General features: G+C 36.8%; 2 protein-coding genes across 3 annotated transcripts in view; one reads left to right on the forward strand and one right to left on the reverse strand.

Annotated features, from left to right (window-relative positions):
* Positions 1-21,763, forward strand: part of LOC307172230 (m-AAA protease-interacting protein 1, mitochondrial) — a 101,633-nt gene that overhangs the window by 32,745 nt on the left and 47,125 nt on the right. The gene's annotated exons all lie outside the window — the stretch shown is intronic.
* Positions 12,429-21,763, reverse strand: part of znf385d (zinc finger protein 385D) — an 80,704-nt gene continuing 71,369 nt past the window's right edge. The window contains exons 7-8 of one of the 2 annotated variants that reach the window (XM_079894400.1): positions 20,986-21,087; positions 12,429-14,026 (exon numbers count right to left, since the gene is read on the reverse strand). In XM_079894400.1, the coding sequence (XP_079750526.1) occupies positions 13,826-14,026; positions 20,986-21,087 (303 nt within the window). In that variant the 3' untranslated portion in view covers positions 12,429-13,825. The remainder of the gene's footprint in view (positions 14,027-20,985; positions 21,088-21,763) is intronic. The other variant, XM_079894401.1, reaches the window with a different exon arrangement.

The raw sequence follows: 21,763 nt of genomic DNA on the forward strand, positions 1-21,763 counted from the left end.
TAAATGTTTGATGCATACTTGCATATGGAATATAAATGCTGTATGCAGGAACAGGGATTTAATACTACACTGTTAAAAAAAAAAGTGAAATTTACGGTATAAAAACATCAGCTGTGGTTGCCAGTATTTTACCGTAAAAAATATATTGTGGCAACCTTTTAGTTTTTATGGGACTTAAATATACGGGCAAAAAACCCAACAAAACACAATGTAAAAAATATGGTGAAATTTACGGTAAAAAAGCATCAGCTGTGGTTGCCAGTATTTTACAGTAAAAATTTGTGGTGGCAACCTTTTAGTTTTTACGGGACTTACATTTACGGGCAAAAAAAAAATAACCAATGTAAAAAAAACCTGTGAAATTTATGGTAAAATAACATCAGCTGTGGTTGCCAGTACTTTACCGTAAAAATATATGGTGGCAACCTTTTATGTTTTACGGGACTTAAATTTACAGGCAAAAAAACCCCACAATGTAAAAAATACGGTGAAATTTACGGTAAAAAAAACATCAGCTGTGGTTGCCAGTATTTTACCGTAAAAAAAAATGTATGGTGGCAACCTTTTAGTTTTTACGGGACTTAAATTTATGAAAAAAAAAAAAAACAATGTAAAAAAAAACCGTGAAATTTACGGTAAAAAAGCATCAGCTGTGGTCGGCAGTATTTTACCGTAAAAAAAAAAATGGTAGCAACCTTTTAGTTTTTACGGGACAATTTCATTAACCGACAAAAGTTATCATTTAATTTCACAAAAATATTAAAATCTTTATACCTTTGTAATATATTGATAACACCATAATAATACAGGCAGTAAAAAAGTAAACCACATGATGATTCAAAGTTCACCAACATTGGTTTTCCACAAGCTGAGGCACATATTAATATAAAGAAGGTGCACAGTGTCATACACACAACTACAAAACACCATCATGGTGACACTTTGAGGTAAAATTATTGACGTACATGAAGTTCCCTCAAAGTATTTTTTAGTTGAGCTCTGAATATTGTGATGAAACATGCACCGTCAGCTTTCCAATGTATGTTTCTTCACAATTTCTGTGGTATTTTGCTGTAGGCCAGTAATTCTGAATCCTGCTGGGGGTGCAGAAATGTCACATTTGAAGTGTTTTAACCCTGTAAAGCCTGACATATGAAATATATAAAGGGACAATTTTTATTGAACCTTTAGATAAAAAAAATTACATCTAAAAAAAAAAAAGGTTTGCATACATGTTTTATGTTTTGTATCATGTTTGATTCATCTGGCTTTTATGACTCATTTTAGACTTATTTTTTAAGACTTTTTATGACTTCTATGACTCATTTATTTATGAGGAGCAATTTAGAAAATATGCAATTTATATGCAGATGCTGATATTTATATGGCCAAAAAGTAAGACGAAATTCTGATGCTTGTAATGTAAATCAATGAGATCTTTATAACAGATACTTACATAAAATGCATATAGGCCAAATGTCGGCTGCCACTATATCTCCTAATAATATGCTTTCATATGATGATGTTTAAATGTTTAGTTTTGTGATCAAAGCTCTTTTTATTGTGGGGGGCAAAACAATGCAATACAATGATGATGATGATTTAGAGATGAACAAATAAAGGTTCCTCAAAAGCCTGATGGATCATATTTGATACTCACATTTTAACATTTTTCAAAAAAAAAAGAAGAAGATCGAGTAAACCTAAGTTGCTCCAGTAAGTGTTCATCTTGAAGTATTACTAGTATCATGACCTTTGCAATTGCAATTGAAAATCCCCTATAGACAGTCCAAATGTTAATGAGTTCGCTGTTTAAGGTAGGAGTCACTGTCTCTTATTTTAAACCAACAACAACAACAAAAAAGTCACTGTTATTGCCGGGTTTTTTTTTTTTTTTTCATATTTTCTGAATCTAAACCCGTTCATCTAGTGCTTAATAATTATAATAAACAAGTTGTATGTATAATAGCCAGGTAGGTCTGCTTTTCAAGTTCGCCTTCAAAGAAAATCACTTGTTTATCTGCCTCCGCTTGAACATAACTCCTTTAACTTGTATAGTAATAGTTGTGCGTGTGCAGATTGTTTACTGACCACATAATGACCCACTTTTCAAGTAAAACTTAATTTGTTTTTCGGTGTTAAAAGCTTTTTCCTTACCCGCACGTGCTCCTCCTATCCAGCAGAGGGCAGCAGGACTCTTCTCCAGATGTGCGCGACGTGGAAGATGTTTTTCTCCTCGAAAAAGAAAATCAAACTTAATACTTTCAGTGTTTAAGTTAAAAGTTTTCCGATGTGAGTCTCTCTGGGCTTTTCCAAAGAGCTCCACAGCCCTCCAGTCAGATTTAATCAGGGCAATTCGGTGTCCAGGTGATGCAAATTACCCAGAGGCCATTGTGGTTTGTGTGAATCAAAATCAAAATCAATATGCATGCAAATTGGACATGGCCCAATTCATCTTCGTTGATCTGCACATTCTGACAAGCAGCCTAGCCAATCACTGATTCAGAAAACACTGCACAAAACAGGCTACACAATGAAAATGAAATAAATAAAAGTTTGACTAGCACAGCAATTAATGTGGATTAGTCTTGTCAACACTGTTTACAGGAATACACCTGCGGTGCAACATTATGCTGAATTTTCGCACCAATGTAAGACTGTAATTTCATGTCAGCTATTTAATAAACATCTGACAAATCTAGCATTAACTTCAATGCATATGTTAATGAACTGGATGACTATCACCTCCATCTATTACAAAAAAAAAAAAAACATACTTGACATCACATAAATTTGGGAGCCATTTTAGGTGTTGTACAATTGAAACTACTTAAAATGAGGAAAATTATCTAAAAATACCAAACAATATGAACAAGGACAGGTAGTGAGTGATATATAGGGGAGAGCGGGGCACAACCTAACGCTTTTTTAATTTCTCAGTTTGTGTAAATATACTTATGGTTCAGAGTATTTATTTTTTCCCACATTAATTTCCCACATGTCTAGTACAATTATGTGTTTTTGTTTTATTAATACAGTATATACTTTTTTCTTGATATACCCCGAAATAATGGAAGTGAAATGTGACAACATGCCCCATAGGTGGGGTACATTGTAACATGTGTGGGGCACATTGTAACATAACATATGGCAGCTTAAAATGTTATCTGATCTAATAAAAAAAAATATACAAAACAAACTAAAATATTTTCTAAATAAAATACAATTAAAAAACCTTTTCATATAAAATAATGGCAATTTTTAATAATTAAATATAAACTCATTTTTGAGTTTTGACTACGAACACATGAAAACACAGCTATACAACATAGTTCAAAACAAATAAATAATTAGTAATTTCTGAACATTGACTCTCAGTCTTTATTCACCTTTTTCTCACGTTTTCTCAATAAAATTAATAAAAGTATAGAATATAATAGCATATTTCTAATAGGGGCACATTGTAACGCAGTGTTACAACATGCCCCCACCTGCACAACTGGGATTTAAACCCAGCTAGTGTCTTCTGCTAGTTAGCGAAGCATTAAAGAACTATCTCAACTGTTAGATAACATCTTGGAGATTAAAATAATATCAGATTTGTCTTATTTTAAATAAACACAAAAAATAGAGATGAAAAATTAACTTAAGTAAGAAATTTACTTTTGCTATGGTTTAATAAATGTCTATGGATATCTTCAAAAAAAAAAAAATTTGGCGGATTTTTTTCTTTCTATATAGTGTTGATATGGCAACTAGTAAATAAACAAAGTTCCGTCATCCAAGCATGTGCGGAAGTATTTAAAACAAGCGTGTTACAACTAACCCCGCGTTAGGTTGTGCCCCGCGCTCCCCTAACAATGAAAGCTTTTTCAAAAATGGTGGTCATTTGTGGTTTTATAACATCTCTGATTATTTTTTTAGAGTAGAAATGCTATTTTCTAAACTAGCGACACAGGTGGAATTGTGGGACATGTTTCGTCCCGTGTCTCAAGAATCTCTAATATTCGAGGCGGTGGTGCTGGAGCTAATTTATTGTTCCTGTGAAGGTTTGGACATTGAAACAACAAGGTGACATTGTGGACATGCGAGTTGTTTTCTGCCACGATACGCATCTCCTGTCACCGGCAACCCTGAGATGACACCGTTCTGACAGTCCTATTAAGATGATAACTCTCCTGCTGCATATATTACTGTCACTCCACTTCCCGTTTCATCCGCTTTCAATGAAAGAACAGGTGATTGTGTCAAACAGAGACGGGATCAGATATATACCTGACCTGAGACCAGATCTCTGAAGGCTCAATAGTGATGGGAGTAACCGTTCTAAAAGATGGATTTATTTCATCGAAATGAGAGAAAATGTTTTCCATTATAGTTGATGTCATTCGTGTCATTTTTTTGTTTCTTCCTGGCATCAACTATTTAAAACGTGTATATGTGAAAAAATAATTTGAAATGTTGCCTTGGCAACTAATTGAAATGAGTCGAAGCACTAAAATTAATAACTGGAAATAAAAATAAATAGTAGTAATAATAATAATAATTACAAAAAGCACATAACAAAATGACGAAAATAAAATTAAAATAGCTATTAAAAATATGATTAAAAACTATAATAGTGTATAAATAATACAAAATAAGACTGCGTCCAGTGATTCTTCTGTTTTATTCAGGTTATTTGGACCGAATCGACTGCAAATAACAAAATAAATAACAACAAACATTTTATGTCAATTTACAGTTAGGCCCAAATCAGACTATTGCAGGTATATGAATGTAATTGCATAACAATGCTACACTCCTACAGTCATAATTGATCTTTGGATGCATTATAATGGCTTCTTAATTCATAATATTATCAAAGATTGCGTATGTGGATGTGTTCGGAGGAATTAGCTATTGAATTGATATTTTATCTCAGCTCAAATGAATGAAATGACTTAAAGCTACACTGTGTGATATTTTCCCCCATCTAGCGGTGAAATTGTATATGACTACCCAGTGAATATTAGTTTCTGTTCCTTTCAATTCCGAGGGCGTTTTAACTCCTACGGTGGCCGTATTATTCCAAGATTAACATGGCTTCCAGTTCGACTTAGTCCAATTGCGCCTTTAAAACTATTCATCACCTGTGATCCGTCGCAGCACAGATTTAGGCAAGGCAAGGCAAGGCAAGTTTATTTATATAGCACATTTCATACACAATGGCAATTCAAAGTGCTTTACATAGAATAAATTAAAATAATAAAAGAAATAAGAATAATTAAAACAGTTTAGAAAAATAAAATAAAATACAGTACAAACAGTGGCACAGTGCTCATTCAGTAAATGCACAGCTAAACAGATGTGTTTTGAGTCTAGATTTGAAAGTGACTACTGTAGGAGCACATCTGATCTCTTCTGGAAGCTGGTTCCAGTTGCGGCTGGCATAATAGCTAAAAGCGGACTCGCCATGCTTAGAGTGAACCCTTGGTATTTCTAGCTGATATGATCCTAATGATCTGAGTGATCTGTTGGGTTTATATTCAGTAAGCATATCTGCAATGTATTGAGGTCCTAGGCCATTGAATGATTTATATACCAGTAATAATACTTTAAAATCAATCCTAAATTTAACTGGGAGCCAGTGTAAAGACCTGAGGACTGGTGTGATATGTTCATATTTTCTGGTTCTGCTCAGAATCCTGGCGGCAGCGTTCTGTATGAGCTGCAACTGTCTTATGGTCTTTTTGGGAAGGCCAGTGAGGAGTCCATTACAATAATCCACCCTGCTGGTGATGAAAGCATGCACTAGTTTCTCTAAGTCTTGTCTGGAAACAAAGCATCTAATTCTTGCAATATTTTTCAGATGATAGTATGCTGATTTAGTTATTGCTTTGACATGACTACTGAAACTAAGGTCTGACTCTAGGGACACACCGAGATTCCTGACTTGATTTTTAGTTGTTTGACCCCTAGAGTGAAGGTATGCGTTCACCTTGAGAACTTCATCTTTGTTTCCAAACGCAATGACTTCAGTTTTGTCTTTGTTTAACTGAAGAAAGTTTTGACACATCCAACTGTTGACTTCGTCAATGCATTGGCACAGGGAGTCAATGGGGCTGTAATCGTTAGGCGATAGGGCTAAGTAGAGCTGTGTGTCGTCTGCATAGCTGTGGTAAGCGATTTATGTTACAAGGTAAACAATACTTTTTCACCATTGACGTGAGGAAAAGTAACGCAAGTTATACTAGAGGTCGTTCTGGCGTTATGCTCAAACATGCTATGGTTAGACAAGCAACTATAAAACTTCGAATTTACACAAATAGGCTGAATTACCTGTCCTGAAGAAAGCAGGAAACTTCGGCGTCCGTTTTAAAATCTTTGCTCCTCGTGAGCTCTTTCCATCTGGGAAAAGTTACTCCAGTATTGACTTTGGTCTTGCTGATTTGCCTGTCGCGTTGACGTTTTAATTCTCTCTTTCGCTTCCTTGGTGACTCTGCCACATGTCCTCGAAAATAGGCGTGATCCTCCATCAGCAATCTTTCAAATCTGCCGGCAGTCGCGAGTAATCTCCCCCTCGCATTCGTCTCTGTGTCACTGAGTGTAAAGGGCGAAAGGCGAAGCTTGAATTTACAGGCATGTCCCTCTTTGGCTAATGTAGTTTCAAGATGGAGGGGCAACATGGCGACCGGCATTCGAACCCCTCACCCGTATGTACTTTCAATGGCAGATTATAAACTTACGAGAATACTTTATTACTTGAAAGAAGTAAATATACATTAATGAGCACATATATTTTTGAAAGAACTAAGTGTTTTTTGCTAAGAATCAACAAAAAAAATGACACAGTGTAGCTTTAAAGATTAATTCATTTTGCTGAATGAAATTCAAAGTGTCCCTGTGTTCCATTCTGTTCCGATTTCATGCACTGTTCCATTCTGGAATTTTGGAATTAATATTGACTGATTAATTCCAAAATGGAACAGTGCATGAAATCGGAACAGACCTTGTGAAACGGGGAAAGTCCCCGATAAACTGAGACATCTGGTCACCCTAAATATCTAATAATAAACTTACAAATAACTTTATGATCTTGTTGAACAATTCTGTGTGTGTTACTCCAAATAAAAAAAAGTTGTTGTAAGTCTTTATCAAAATGCAATTATGTAATAATCCATCCCTTTTTGGCTGATGTCACCAAGCTTTTCCTAACTTCTCCCAACCAACTTCTCGACTGCATTCTGGTTCCTCATAACCTCATAATTCAAGTTCTATTCTGCTTTCTCTTTGAACGTCCTGTTTCAATCAGAGATGCATCAGATTTTGGAGGTAAACTGTGTTGAAGATGTCAAAAGCAGTGCACAGGACTGAAACAGCCTTCAATAAGATGTCATGTCATGTAATCCATGCAATATGATAAATTGCAAATCTAATCATGCATGCATTTGTCATTTCCCAAAATAGGTCCTGATCTGCTTGGAAACAGCAGTCCTCTGAACCAAAAACACTGTTGCCGTCATGAATAAAGCCCTAGCAACAGTTGCCGTGCAAAACTGCAGACTGTGAATCACTCACATCACGCCTGTAAAAACACACTTTATCTCCTATGGGAATGAGCTGGAAACATCTGAAGCCATTTGGGCTTTTCTTTCCTTGACCCAAGAGATGTCCTCCTAACGATCGATTTTATGTTTTTCCCCCTCCCTCCATATTCCTTAATCCACCCTTAAGGCAAACATTATAAAGTTTTTATGGAAAACATTAAGAAGTTGAGGGTTTTTTCCCCCACTGAAAGCCTTAAAGAAATAGCTCACCCTCAATGTCGTTTGGAAAGCGAAGTATTTCATACTTTTTCAGTGAAACACAAAAGAAAGTAAGTTCTACGGGTTTGGAACGACACAAAGATGAGAGAATCTGGAGTGAACTACACCTTTAAGAGCACTCGCTCTTCCAGGGCTCTGAGTTTGGGTTATTTAGCAAATGCATTTTTGATGACCTTCCCTCCTTTTCAAAGATACGCTCTGGTGTAATTACACCGAAAGCTGCCAGTGAGAACTCTGGAGGTTAACCATAGCTTAAACAGAACATGGTATAATTTCTGTCACAGCTTTAGTGCTGGAGCCGCAGGCGGCAGTAAACCCTCGTTGAGTTACTCTTAACTTTAGGACAGGTTTTATAGTACTCGAACTTATTATCCGTATAACTCTTAAGGGTGCACTGTGTACCAGTGATCGAGCATAATGTATCCAGACTATAAAGAATATTAAGGTATGTGCAAATGGACATTAATACAATTAGCAGCAAACGGCTCAATGGCACCAACATTGCTAATTAATCTATAATCTTTTATTTTAATTTTATAAAGTTCAGAGTGGTTGCCAGGTTGTCGCTATTTTTTATCTAGAATATTTATACAGAAGATGGTTGGCAGTATATATTTTCTTTTGAATGGTTGTTTCTATTTTTTTTTTTTTTTCATTGATTGTTTAAGGGATTTGTTTAAAGGTTTTCATGCATTGTTCCATTCTGTTCTGTTTTCATGCATTGTTCCATTCTGTTCTGTTTTCATGCATTCTGTTCTGTTTTCATGCAATGGAACAGCATGTTTTTCATACATTTTTCCATTGTGTTCCGTTTTCATGCATTGTTCCATTCTGTTCTGTTTTCATGCATTGTTCCATTATGTTCATGCATTTTCATGCGTTTTCATGCATTGTTCCATTCTGTTCTGTTTTCATGCATTCTGTTCTGTTTTCATGCAATGTTCCATTCTGTTCTGTTTTCATGCATTCTGTTCTGTTTTCATGCAATGTTCCATTCTGTTCTGTTTTCATGCAATTTTCCATTATATTCATGCATTTTCATGTGTTTTCATGCATTGTTCCATTCTGTTCTGTTTTCATGCATTATGTTCTGTATTCATGCATTGTTCATTTATGTTTTTCATGCATTGTTCCATTCTCTTGTTCTGTTTTCATGCATTGTTCAATTCTGAATTAATGACTGATTAACTGATTAAGTGCATGAAATCGGAACAGACCTTGTGAAATTGGGAAAGTTTCAGAATTTTGAAATGAAACAGTCAAGATTAATTAAAAAATTCCAGAATGGAACATGAAAACGGAACAAAATAAAACAATGCATCAAATTGGAACAGACCTTGTGAAACTGGGAAAGTTCCTGATAAACTGAGACATCTGGTCACCCTAAATATCTATTAAAAAATAATCCAGATCCCTAATCGGCATCCAATCGGTTGCCAGGGCGTTTTTCACTGGAAAATAGTGTGTGTGATTGGTTAGAAAAGTAAAAGCACACCTCTCCTCCTCAACAACAACAGCACGATATGAGATATCATTCACGTTCATAGCATTTTTAGCACAAGTCACAGGTCTAAATGCAATCCTTAGGACTAGAGGCTTGTTCAAATCCCAAAGTATAAGCAACAGTAATAGTGATACTTGACCACGGAATAATAAGAATGACCCTCTTCCTCAATGTGAACTGACCTGGAGTCACTGTCATAAATTACTCTATTTTTCTTGCTTAAAAGCAGACTTCAGCTCCGTTATTAAGACCTGTAATTGGGGATACAGGTACACCACTGATGTTATCCATCATCTCGAGTGCTTCAATGTTTCAAACAGTGGCTAAAATCTAAGAGAGCCCTGTTGATATGAGCCATAAAATCGCAGGCAGAAGATGTGTTTTTCGTTCTATGCATCATGCCGTCTTCGCTCTTTGTCCGCACGGATGCAGGGATGAAGACAGGCCCGGCGTACTTAGCAGGATCCGCTATAAACCTGCAGGAATGAAGAGAACTTGCTCCTCTTGGACCTGAATGCTAATTACTGCATTTGTCATGATCAGGAATCAAAGCGACGCACAGGCGACCGGAGCGCTTGAGTTTCCTCGCTCGTCCTCCGAGGATCGTCATGTTCCATTAGTCTTCTTTAGATCTCCCCGCAGGCGCTTGAAGAGAAGTGCGAGGCTTCAAGTGCTGAGTAAAGTGTTATACGGTGTGCTGGGAGGGTATGAAAAATGGATTTCTGGAAATATATCCAGCGCGTGAAGGACGTCCCAACACACACAATGCCTTCTCAAAACATCTCGTCATTCAAAATACCATTGGCGGAGAAATGAAATTGCCATTTGAAACGAACATGGATCGAAGTTACAACAACCACAACCATTTTTAAAACCTTTTCAGAGAGTCTGAAAGCGTTATTAAAGGAATAGATCACCAAGAAATTAACATTCTGTTATCTTTTACTCATCCATGCATTGATGAACCTCATTATTTTGTGAAACACAAATGTAAGTCTCAAAACCCTATATAGGCAACTGGCTTCTAAGGATGCATCACAACCGAAATTAAACACATTTTTAACTTACATAATCATACAAATCGTGAAGTGCATGGGAGACCCAACTCACACTTGAGGGGAAATCATCAGTAGATAACTTACATTTCAGTCTTTTCCTCACACAAAACCATTGCATGGCTTCAGAAGACTTTAAAGGGGTGGTATAATGGCCTTTTCACAAGATGTAAAATAAGTCTCTGATGTCCCCAGAGTGTGTGTGAGTGTGTGTGTGTGTGTGTGTGTGTGTGTGTGTGTGTGTGTGTGTGTGTGTGAAGTTTTAACTCAAAATACCCCACAGATATTTTTATATAGCATGCTAAATTTATCACTTTTTGAGAGTGAGCAAAAACACACCGTTTTTGTGTGTGTCCCTTTAAATGCAAATGAGCTGTTGCTCCCGGCACAGGGGGCGGAGCTTCAAGAGCTCGTGTTCTTTTACCTCACACACACATGTGCTTAAAATTTCAAATTTCACATTCTTTTATGTTCAAACCGGAGTCAGACAAAGATGGAGAGACTCGAGAAGAAGTGACAACATGTAGAAGCAACAGGACATTTCTGAATGGTTAGTTGATGAATTTATGAAGCTGATGTCTAGTTATCTTCTAGTCACTGATTAGCATATTCTGTCATGATAGTCTAGAAATCGTGTTCCGGGGGCGGGGTTTATGTAAATTTTAGGGTTGGTGTCACTAACCCGGGAGGAATGTGGTGTAGTCTCTACCAGCCGTTTGTTGTAGTCCTTAAAAAGCGATTTCTTTGAAAGCAAATATCTCCCTTTGCTTTGAACTTTGAGCGTCGTAACTTTGCAGATGTTGTTTATGATCACACAGCAACATTACACACTAACTAAAGTTAGAAAAGTCAAATCATAATCAACCACCCCTTTAACGTCATGTGGACTGCTTTATAGTGCTTGCCATGCAAACGCTTTCAATATAAGTAAAAGAGCAGTTTGGAATGACAAGTTTGATTATGTGAAATGACGACAGAATTGTAAATCAGGAGAACAGATGCATTAACGTGAAGAAGTCAAAACCTTCAGTGATGCACTAAAAAACACAGCAAAAAGCTGGATGATTGGAATCTGATTTGGCTCCATGTTCGGATAAAATACACCCTTGTCTCCTGTCAGGGAACTGACCTTCCTCTGAAACAGAACACATCGACTCCTACATGCAGATGTTCACCATTATCGTTTGAGAGACAGCTTGACAAAGCCAAGCATTTCACTCTCCGCAAGCATTACTGTTTGTTCATCAGACCGCTGGACCGCCACACCTGTCGCTTTTCCACACGGATCAAGCCGCAGCACGGATTTATGGAGGAAAGTTCACGAAAAAAGCCGTCTTATGAGCTTTTGACAAATGTGACTCATACAAGAATGTCAGAAAGTGAAATTGATGGCAGCGGTATTTCATAACGCACACAGAACCTCCTGGAAACCAGCGCTTGTTTAAAAACACCGTTTATATTGGCTTTTAATAGGCACTTTTGTTTTGTTCTTAAAAGCGGTAAATTGTAGATTTGGTGATTAGTGACTGCAAGCATGACTCACTTTTACCGTCTCGTGGACCAAAACAAGCAAAGTCGAGATAATTTGTGTGCATGCATGTTTCTCTCTCAACAAAATCCATTAAAGCAATAGTTCACCCTCGAAATGATCAATTTGTCATACATACTCACTCTCAGGTCAGTGAAATGTCTGAGCTTTGTTTCATCATTCCATCACTGTTGACGTTTAACGGCAAACGGCATTGGTTCTCAAGTGTCACATGCTTGCAAATTTGAAAATGTCACCTTTTATGATACTTTTAAGTTTGTTTGGCCATTTAAGCTTGGTTTATCTGCTTCATATTTTTGTCTAAACTGTCGTACATTTTTTTCTTTCGTGAGTAAAAAGTTGCATCATTAATTTGAAACAGAAACGTCTGCAACATTGTAAATGTCTTTACTGTCAATTTTGATTAATGTAATGCATCCTTGCTAAATAAAAGCATTAATTCAAATTTTTTGAAAGTTAGTGTGAGTGTGTGTGTGTGTGCACATAAGTAAATTCATTTTTTTTCACACAAGCAAGTTAAGAAAGCAGGATTGTTTATTTGAAACTGTTTATCGGTTTTCACATTGCAAGAAGAGACAGACAAGCTTTGTGGCCCCAGTGGCTCATGTAATATTCATGAGATGTTTCCAGGGACGACTTCAGGTGAAAAGCCCGTTAACTCACCCCCACATACACACACGCAAACACACTCCTACAAATTTACATATTCATCTGTTTTGCAAACATCTCACTATATGTCTTAACCTTGCTTTGACATGAATCAGCAGCATTTTACTTCGGAAATCACCAGCTTATTATTCCCCTACATTCTACTGTACACACACACACACACACACACACACGCACACACGCACGCACGCACACACACACAGGTACAACAGGGCTTAATTTGCATTGGGAAAAGCTGGATCTGGATTCTCTGGGATCGGACTGTGATATATTTTAGTACCAGTGACCATTTTTTGGAGAGTCTTTAAAGTGTGAAATGGACTTTTTCTGTTTTTGACGTCGGCAGCCAATCAGAATTAGCATGACATCGTTTTCCTGCTCTAGCACGATCAGTCACATGGTTATTTACAGCTCAGGTGATTGGCTAAAACTTCTAAAGTTCTGAAGTCCAAAACCTGCTAAATCCATCACCAGTTTCTTATTCTGTGATTTCTTAATAGACCCTTTTCGGTTTCTTTTATACATTTTTAAACAACTTGATATACATTTATCATAACATTATGCTTTGTTATATTACCTTGGCATTAAATGACTGGTTAGTAAACTGGTTAACTAGTAAACACAACTAATTTGACTTCTTTCTCTCTTCTGACCAGCGTAATGAAAGTCTTTTTTAGTCACAGATACACTATCATAGATTTTTTTTCTTTTGCTATTGGAGCAAATAAGAACTTAGAAATGATACTTTCCGTTGTACTTTTATAATCCTGGAAATGTGAAATGGGTCCATTGACAAAGGAAGCCCTGCTGACCTGGTTACAGTAAAACAACAGCTGGAACAGGAGGAGATCTAGTCATTAAAAGCACTGAAATCAACAACAGAAAGGCTTAAAGTGCAAAACAGCAGAGAAATACAACTTTTCATTCCCCCCCCCTATAATAAACATCTATGCGTTCCCAAACTCACCTTAAATTTACAAATCAGTCTTGTACTTGCAAGCGATGATGATGATGATGATGATAATGATGATGATGATGAATTATCATCAAAAATCAAATCTTCACCGGTACATTTATAGCTTAACGTCAGTGTGTCATATGTAAATGACGATGCATAGTTACCTGGTTTGTTTTGTTTTTTAAATTATTGCGATACTGCGCGTTAGATCCGGGCTAACCCAGTGTGAGGTCATGGGGGAGGGGTTAATGATCAGATCCGCCAGAGGTCAGAGTTCAAAGGTCAGTAAGGGGCAAACAGCACAGGTGTGTGCGCAGTCCTGATTGGCCCCGGAGCAGGGCGGAGCAGCTGAGTCTGAAAGAGGGCGGGGTTAAGGGAAGGAAAGGCGGAGCTTATGGCGGCGGCAACGGTTGCCAGGTGAGACGGCATTAATCTGGTGCTCAGCGGCGGGCAGAGATCTTTACCGACTGACATCTTCACCTGCTGGAGAGAGAATCTGTAATTAGATATTATACACTACCAGTCAAAAGCTTCAAATCCATTATAATCCATTATTATTAGTGCTCGATTATTAATTCAATCACATTTATTTGTATAGCTCTTTTCACAATTCATATTGTTTCAGCGCAGCTTTACAGAAAATGCATGAGTCTACATTACAATTTAGAGTATACATATATAAGCTCCTTCAGTATTATCAACAGCTATCGCGTTTCTCAGGAGCTGATTACCCTCCTCCCTCCCCAGCTCCTCCTAGTTAAAATATTGAATTAATTACATCTGCAATACATTCATGTTGGTTATTTTCTGTTTACCCTAACACCATGTCCTAACCAGACGCGATGCGATAAGATTCCAGCAACAAATAATTTGTCTGTCCACACTAGACGCAACTGCGAGATGCGTCAAAACCAATCAAAACCCACAGCCAATCAGAACAACGAGTGGGCGGAGTCAGCCAATCAGAACAGTGTGTGGGCGGAGTCTCGCGGCGAGTGCACGGCACCAGAGAGTAATCTCGACGGCACTCGCAAGAAAATGGATAAGTAGCTACATAATCAAATTCACAAATATTACACCATTTAAACATTATTAAAAATACATAGGCTACTGAGTTACTAAAACAATCTTTGTCAAAGAATACACTTGTTTGTTCACAGTTTGAACGTTCGTGTTTCCATTTGTTTAATTTCAAGATCTGAGGTGAATTATCCATTGTTGCTTTTACAGCTTCAAAGCTGGAGCACTAAATGATATTCAGAGTCACATTACACGCTTTAAACATTAAATAAAGCAGATAAACAGCACCTGAGATTATCATCGCCACACTTTGTGTTTGTTGTTCCAGCGCGACGTCTCAGAAAAATAGAAACCGTTTCTAAAATAGAGTCGTCGTGTGTCGCCGTCGCGGCTGGATAGGACAAACACTCTGATTAACATGGAGAATATGCCTTTTATCGCGTGTCACGTGTAGTTAGGACACGGTGTAATGGGAGGTATTGCTGCTCTTATCCATGCTAGGCTAATTCTTGCCATACCATACCGCCAATCCAAACTGTCTGCTAATTGTCAATCGTATTTGACGATAGTGGTCCTGACAGAACTGTATATATTATACACATTGTTAGTTCTGGTCTGTGTTTAGTTTATCCGTTATTAGTTCAGTTCTGTCTTCCTCCGGCCCCCGCCTGTTTGTTTCTACAGTTTCTGATTGATTGTTAGTTCAGTTCAGGTGTGTCTTGTTAATTTACTCTTCAGTTCTGTCTATTTAAACCCTGTAAACCCTTAAATATGGCAGACCATAAAAATAACCTGTAGCCCATCTGAATTAGGCCTATATACCAATTAGGCTATCCATCTCATAGTGGAAGCCAAAGCCTACCAAAATTCCATCAACAGTAGACGATAAATCGTATTGCAGTTTTGAAATTTTACGCACACGAGCTTCTAACATTATACTCTGACACACCGTATGTCTCGGCACACTCGTTTTACGTGTATTGTTGCGGATGTATTATTTTTCATGTAAAAGTCTAGACCCTGAATATAAGAAGAACACGTTTTTTTCAGATATACAGTACTGTGCAAAAGTCTTAGGCATGTTTGAAGAAACCTAAAGTCTTAGGTTTCTTCAAGCGTCTCGGAGACGTTCCCGCAGTTCTTCTGGATTTAGTCGGTCTCAGTTTCTTCTGTTTCTTCATGTAATCACAGACGGACTCGATGATGGTGAGATCAGATCACACCGGCTGTTGTCAGACTCCTTGTGCATACACAAATCTCACTGGATTATTACAATTAATGGCAAAAAGAATGTTTGGAAATGTAAACTTCTAAAGGGGGGGTATTAACATGCCTAAGACTTTTGCACAGTACTGTATTTCTAAGAGAAAAACAGTGTCTAATATAAGGAACAATACGGTAAATGTTGTTTGTAATAAATGACACTATAATTAATTTAATTGTATACATATATTATTTTTTTCTCTGTTCTGAATAGGCCTACCATTAAATTTAATGGATTTGGAGTGAGAGGAAGTTAACTACCCATTTACAGTGTTTAGAGTTTGTTAATGTGTCATTTTATTCACCAATATTTTACATTATTTCTGAATCTAATAATAAAATGCGCCTTATCTGTGTTTTTTTTTTTTCTCTCTCTCAACAAGTGACCAAGTTCGACTGACAGGTTTGACTCATTTTTGGGAAAATCCATTACTCTCAACCACATTAAAGGAGAACTCCGGTCAATTTTAACATTGAGCTCATTTTTTTGTACATTTGGAGTGCTGTCAATACAGAGAACAACGACAAAAATCGGTGTTGCCTACACCGTGTTATTCTATTTTTAAAATTTGCACCCTGTTGACTTCAATGGGGCAAGTACTAAACCTGCTTTTAGCCTCTTAACATCCTTGATGTGTCATTACAAGTGCACAGAAAATGTGAGTGATTCCTTCAGAGTGAACACGAGTGAATCTGACTGCAGTAGATGTGAAAGATATGTATAAAAATGATGTTATTTAAGCCAGCGCAAATACCTTTGTTTACATCCTGTTTTTCGGTTGAAGTCCAAAGTAGTCGATTGCAGAGTTCACACGCATAGGTTTAATCATAGATATCATATAAAGGCTAGATGTCTCGTCCGCGCTGCTGGCCAATGGAGCTCGACATCCGCACACGGCGGCCATCTTACGACAGGATGCTCGCTCACTCATAACATGGTGCATGTACTTTTAAATAACCATAACTTGCTCAATTTTCTACCGATTTTCAAACGGTTTGGTTTGTTATAAACGTCAGAGATGTAGCTATTATACTGCATACATATGAATAATTATGTTCAAAATGTTTAAGCATTCAGAATTATAGCCACGTTAATAACGTTTGTAAGAAACCAAACCGTTTGTAAATCTGTCCAGATTTCAGCGAGATAAGAGGATTTGTGTGCGTGCTGCTCACTCACCTTAATTCACAGAGTCCTGTCCTAAGATGGCCGCCGGTGATGCCTGAAGTGACTCCGCCTTAAGACATCTAGCCTTTATATGATATCTATGGGTTTAATACCTATGATCACGCGCGTGAACTCGGCAATCGACTACTTTGGACTTCAACCGAAAAACAGGATGTAAACAAAGGTATTTGCGCTGGCTTAAATAACATAATTTTTATACATATCTTTCACATCTACTGCAGTCAGATTCACCCGTGTTCACTCTGAAGGAATCACTCACATTTTCTGTGCACTTGTAATGACACATCAAGGATGTTAAGAGGCTAAAAGCAGGTTTAGTACTTGCCCCATTGAAGTCAACAGGGTGCAAATTTTAAAAATAGAATAACTCGGTGTAGGCAACACCGATTTTTGTCGTTGTTCTCTGTATTGACAGCACTCCAAATGTACAAAAAAATGAGCTCAATGTTAAAATTGACCGGAGTTCTCCTTTAAAGGGTTAGTTCACCCAAAAATGAAAATTCTGTCAGTAATTACTCTCCCTAATGTTGTTCCAACACCGTAAGACCTTCGTTCATCTTCAGAACACAAATTAAGATATTTTTGATTAAATCTGAGAGCTGATCACTCCTCCATAGGCTTCTAAGTGATTGAAACTTGCTGGCCCAGAAAAGTTATTAAAGACATCGTTAATATAGTCCAAGTGACTCCAGTGGCTCAATCTTAAGTTTATCAAGCGGCGAGAATACTTTTTGTGCGCAAAAACAAACAAAAATAACGACTTTATTCCACTATTCATTTCCTTCTCTCTGAGCCTCGAGTTAGTTTACGTAGTGTTTTTGCGTAGCGCGTCTGTGTTGCACGTCACCACGTAGGCTCACTATTGGTCGACGCTTGTCATGTGTGTGATGCGTGATGACGTACAACACAGACGCGCTACGCAAAAACACTACGAGGCCCAGAGAGAAGGAAATTAATAGTGGAATAAAGTCGTTATTTTTGTTTATTTTTGCGCACAAAAAGTATTCTCGTCGCTTTATAAACTTAAGATTGAGCCACTGGAGTCACTTGGACTATATTAACGATCTCTTTAATAACTTTTCTGGGCCAGCAAGTTTCAATCACTTAGAAGCCTATGGAGGAGTGATCAGCTCTCAGATTTTATCAAAAATATCTTAATTTGTGTTCCGAAGATGAACGAAGGTCTTACGGGGTTGGAACAACATGAGGGAGAGTAATTACTGACAGAATTTTAATTTTTGGGTGAACTAACCCTTTAACTTTGGGCTTAATCACTGTAATAATTATGAAGGGGGTCCTTGGAAAATGTAAGGGGTCCCCGAATCCAAAAACCTCTGATCTAAGCGATAGTTCACTATGTTGACGTTGTTCCAAACTCGCATGCGGTTGTTCTTCTCGTTTCAGTACAACAGATCACAGTGACCACAAGCGCCACAACAGTAGTAGAGTCATACACAAGCCATGTGACAGATCTGTGTGAGCAAGAGAATCTTTGAAATATCATTTGTTCACATTGAGCGTAACAGATGCCGCTGCTGCATTAAACAAATTGGAAAAACAATACAGCATATGGGTTTGGAACGACATGAGGGCGAGTAAACAATGACAACATTTCCACTTTTGGGTGAACTATAACTTTAATAAATGGCCTTGATGTGTATAATCCATCAGGACGTGTTATTCCAAAGGGAAAATTTGTTTTGATAATCGTTCATCAAAATGTAATGACTTCCTCTCTGAAATGTCTAATTCTGCTGACGTACTCCAGTCAAACAAGACCATATTAATCACTAACGTTCAGCAAAATTCAGAATAAATATTAAACTGTTGTCTTGTCAAATTTAGCAAATTAGAGTGATTTCTGAAGGATCAATGTGACACTGAAGACTGGAGTAATGATGCAGAAAATTCAGCTTTTTTTGCATTTTAAATATATATTTAAATAGAAGAGAGTTATTTTAAATTGTAATAATATTTCACAACATTACTGTTTTTATTTGATCAAATAAAAAATTGCCTTGGTGAGCAGAAGTGACTCGTTTCTGACCCCAAACTTTTGAATGCTAGTTTATATTATATTGCAATATTATATATTTTAAAATGATTTATTATACTAAAAAATAATATTAACCACCATCACACTATCCAAACATCTTCATGATTTCGCACTGTACAATTTCCCACCCCGTTTCACTCAGAAATGTGCCACATTACCAGCGTTAAATGTGTTTCGCCTTTATTAAACATGGCATCGATCCATCATGCAACATCTGATTTTGAAACTGTCTGGACTGACACTGTTAAAGCTGAAGTAATATTTGCACAAAACACAACGGCCTTCATTTTCTGGCCACTGCCATTTAGATTAATGGAAATGCTAACAAATATTAAAGATATTAGCAAGTTTTACTCTACTCAGCTGCATTTTTTTGAATAATTATATGTACTGTTTACTCCAATACATTTGTGATGAGTAATGATTGCTACAATTTGCACGACACCTAATTTTTCCTCCACAGTGCATTGAAGAGTCGATATCTTGTGTGTTTCACCCAAATCTACCTTCTGAAAATATAAATGCATTAGCAGGTGTTTATCTATGAGGCAGAAATTAAATTTAAACATTATTTTATGGCAGTGGCTATTAGCAGTGAAAATAGCAACTAGATTCTATTCACACTATTTTTTTTGCAATAAATAGTTGTTAGATGCTATTTATACTGATAAATAGTGGCAGATGCTATTTGCACCTCAGTGTTGTCGTACATTAAATGGTGTGCAATAATAACATTGAGTGCAAGTTATTATATTTATTAAAATTATTAAATGGATGCCACCGTATTGGGACAATAAAGCCCTCCCTACACCAACACCTAACCCATTATTAAACGCACGTTAGACACTTTATTTCCACTTTTCGAATATTTTATTAATTTTCTTTGAATGCCTTTCTGATCTGATATGTGATGGGAAAAGAGAGTAGAGAGAGTTCATCAAAAATGTGGATTCGAACTTGCATCAAAACTTTATGCCACGTGCATTATTGCTACTGGTGACGATCTTCTGTCTGGCCCAATCAGACGTCAGTGGGCGGAGTTAATGTAAATAGCCTAGGCTTAGTGTGAATAGACACTGTTATTAAATTTATTTGTTATATTGGTTTATCAGTGGCCTTTTTGGGCACTTAACTGAGACTTAATAGGCTGTTGTGTTTAAGAGCTGTTTAGTTTTATTTTGATTTTAGAAAATAAATGTGATTGCTCTCCTCACGAATAAGCTGTTTCTTGTTTTTCACTGGCATTGAGAACTAGCGCATCTTTGAGCCTACGTTCAGTATGAGTAAAATGCTTAAGTAGCCTACTGTTAAAAGCAGATACTCAAGACTCAAGTGGTGTTTGGAATTGGTGATTTGCATGTAATGGAGTCATTTTCACAGTAAGGCATCTCTACTTGACTTCCCTGTGGTGAAAATCCAGCTTTTAATATTGTTTATATGTCTATGTGGTGTTTTCAATACGCTTTAAGACAAACCATGTGTAAATTCATAAGTCGACACCATTGCTGAGTATTTCCTCCTTAAAACTGCAGTGAACCAAAGACAGTCTCAAAAACACGCTTTGAAATCGCTGGTGTTTCTGACGTCACAAACTACCTTGTAACCAATCAGATCAACGTGTGATCGTCAACCAGTGGATCTCTGAGCTGAGTGAGTGAGTGGAGGCGGGGCTCATTTGCATATTCATAGAACCGCGCATACTAAATGAGGCAAGGGTGTCGAGTTACATTCAAGCTATTTTAAGGCATGAATTTTTCAAGGAATACAACATAAACAACATAAATATGTAATTTTGGTGATCAAAGATGAGTTTTAAGGGATAAAATGATTTCAGGTACTCTACAGCTCTGGGCCGCTCAAACAAACGGATTGCAGCTGTATTCACTGGGCCTGTGGTAGAAAGCATGGACCTACGGGCTGTTTGGCGGGTCCTCTTTGGGTTTTGGTGTACGGACTGAACTTGGGTTTGGCTGGTTTCCCAGCAGCTCTGTCTTTATGGCGTCTGCTGCTGATGTGCTGATGATCAAAACACAGAAAGTGACACAGATGTGATGAGCTGACAGACACAGTTCACAGATTGTCTGACAACGCTTAATGTTATGGAACTTTTCAGATCAAATTAAAACACCATTTTCACTGCAGATTTTTGAATGAATGAAACAAAAAAATTCTCTATCGTTTTTTTTTTTTCTGTGCAAAACAACTCATCAGCCAACGAGATACAAGACTTTGAGTATCACTAGCAGTAGACAGCTATTTTTAATTTTTTTAATTTTTTTTATTAATTTTTACCCACCAACCATAAAATATTTAACATTATTAATAAAAAATTAAACCAACCACCCATACATTATTTAAAAAAACAACAAAGTATATATACTTTATAATTATATATATATATATATATATATATATATATATATATATCATATTCAAAAGTTTGCGATCTGTCAAATTCTTTATGTTTTTAAAAGAAGTCTCTTCTGCTCACGAAGGCTCCATTTATGTTATATTAAAAAAAATTGTAATATTGTGAAATATTATTATAATTTAAAATAACTGTTTTTTATTTTAATATATTTTAAAGTGTAATTTATATCCTGTGATCAAAGCTGAATTTTCAGCATCATTACTCCAGTCTTCAGTGTCACATGATCCTTCAGAAATCACTCTAATATGATGATTTGATGCT

The sequence above is a fragment of the Squalius cephalus genome (genome assembly GCF_949319135.1).
Source record: "Squalius cephalus genome assembly, chromosome: 15".
Classification (NCBI taxonomy): Eukaryota; Metazoa; Chordata; class Actinopteri; order Cypriniformes; family Leuciscidae; genus Squalius; species Squalius cephalus.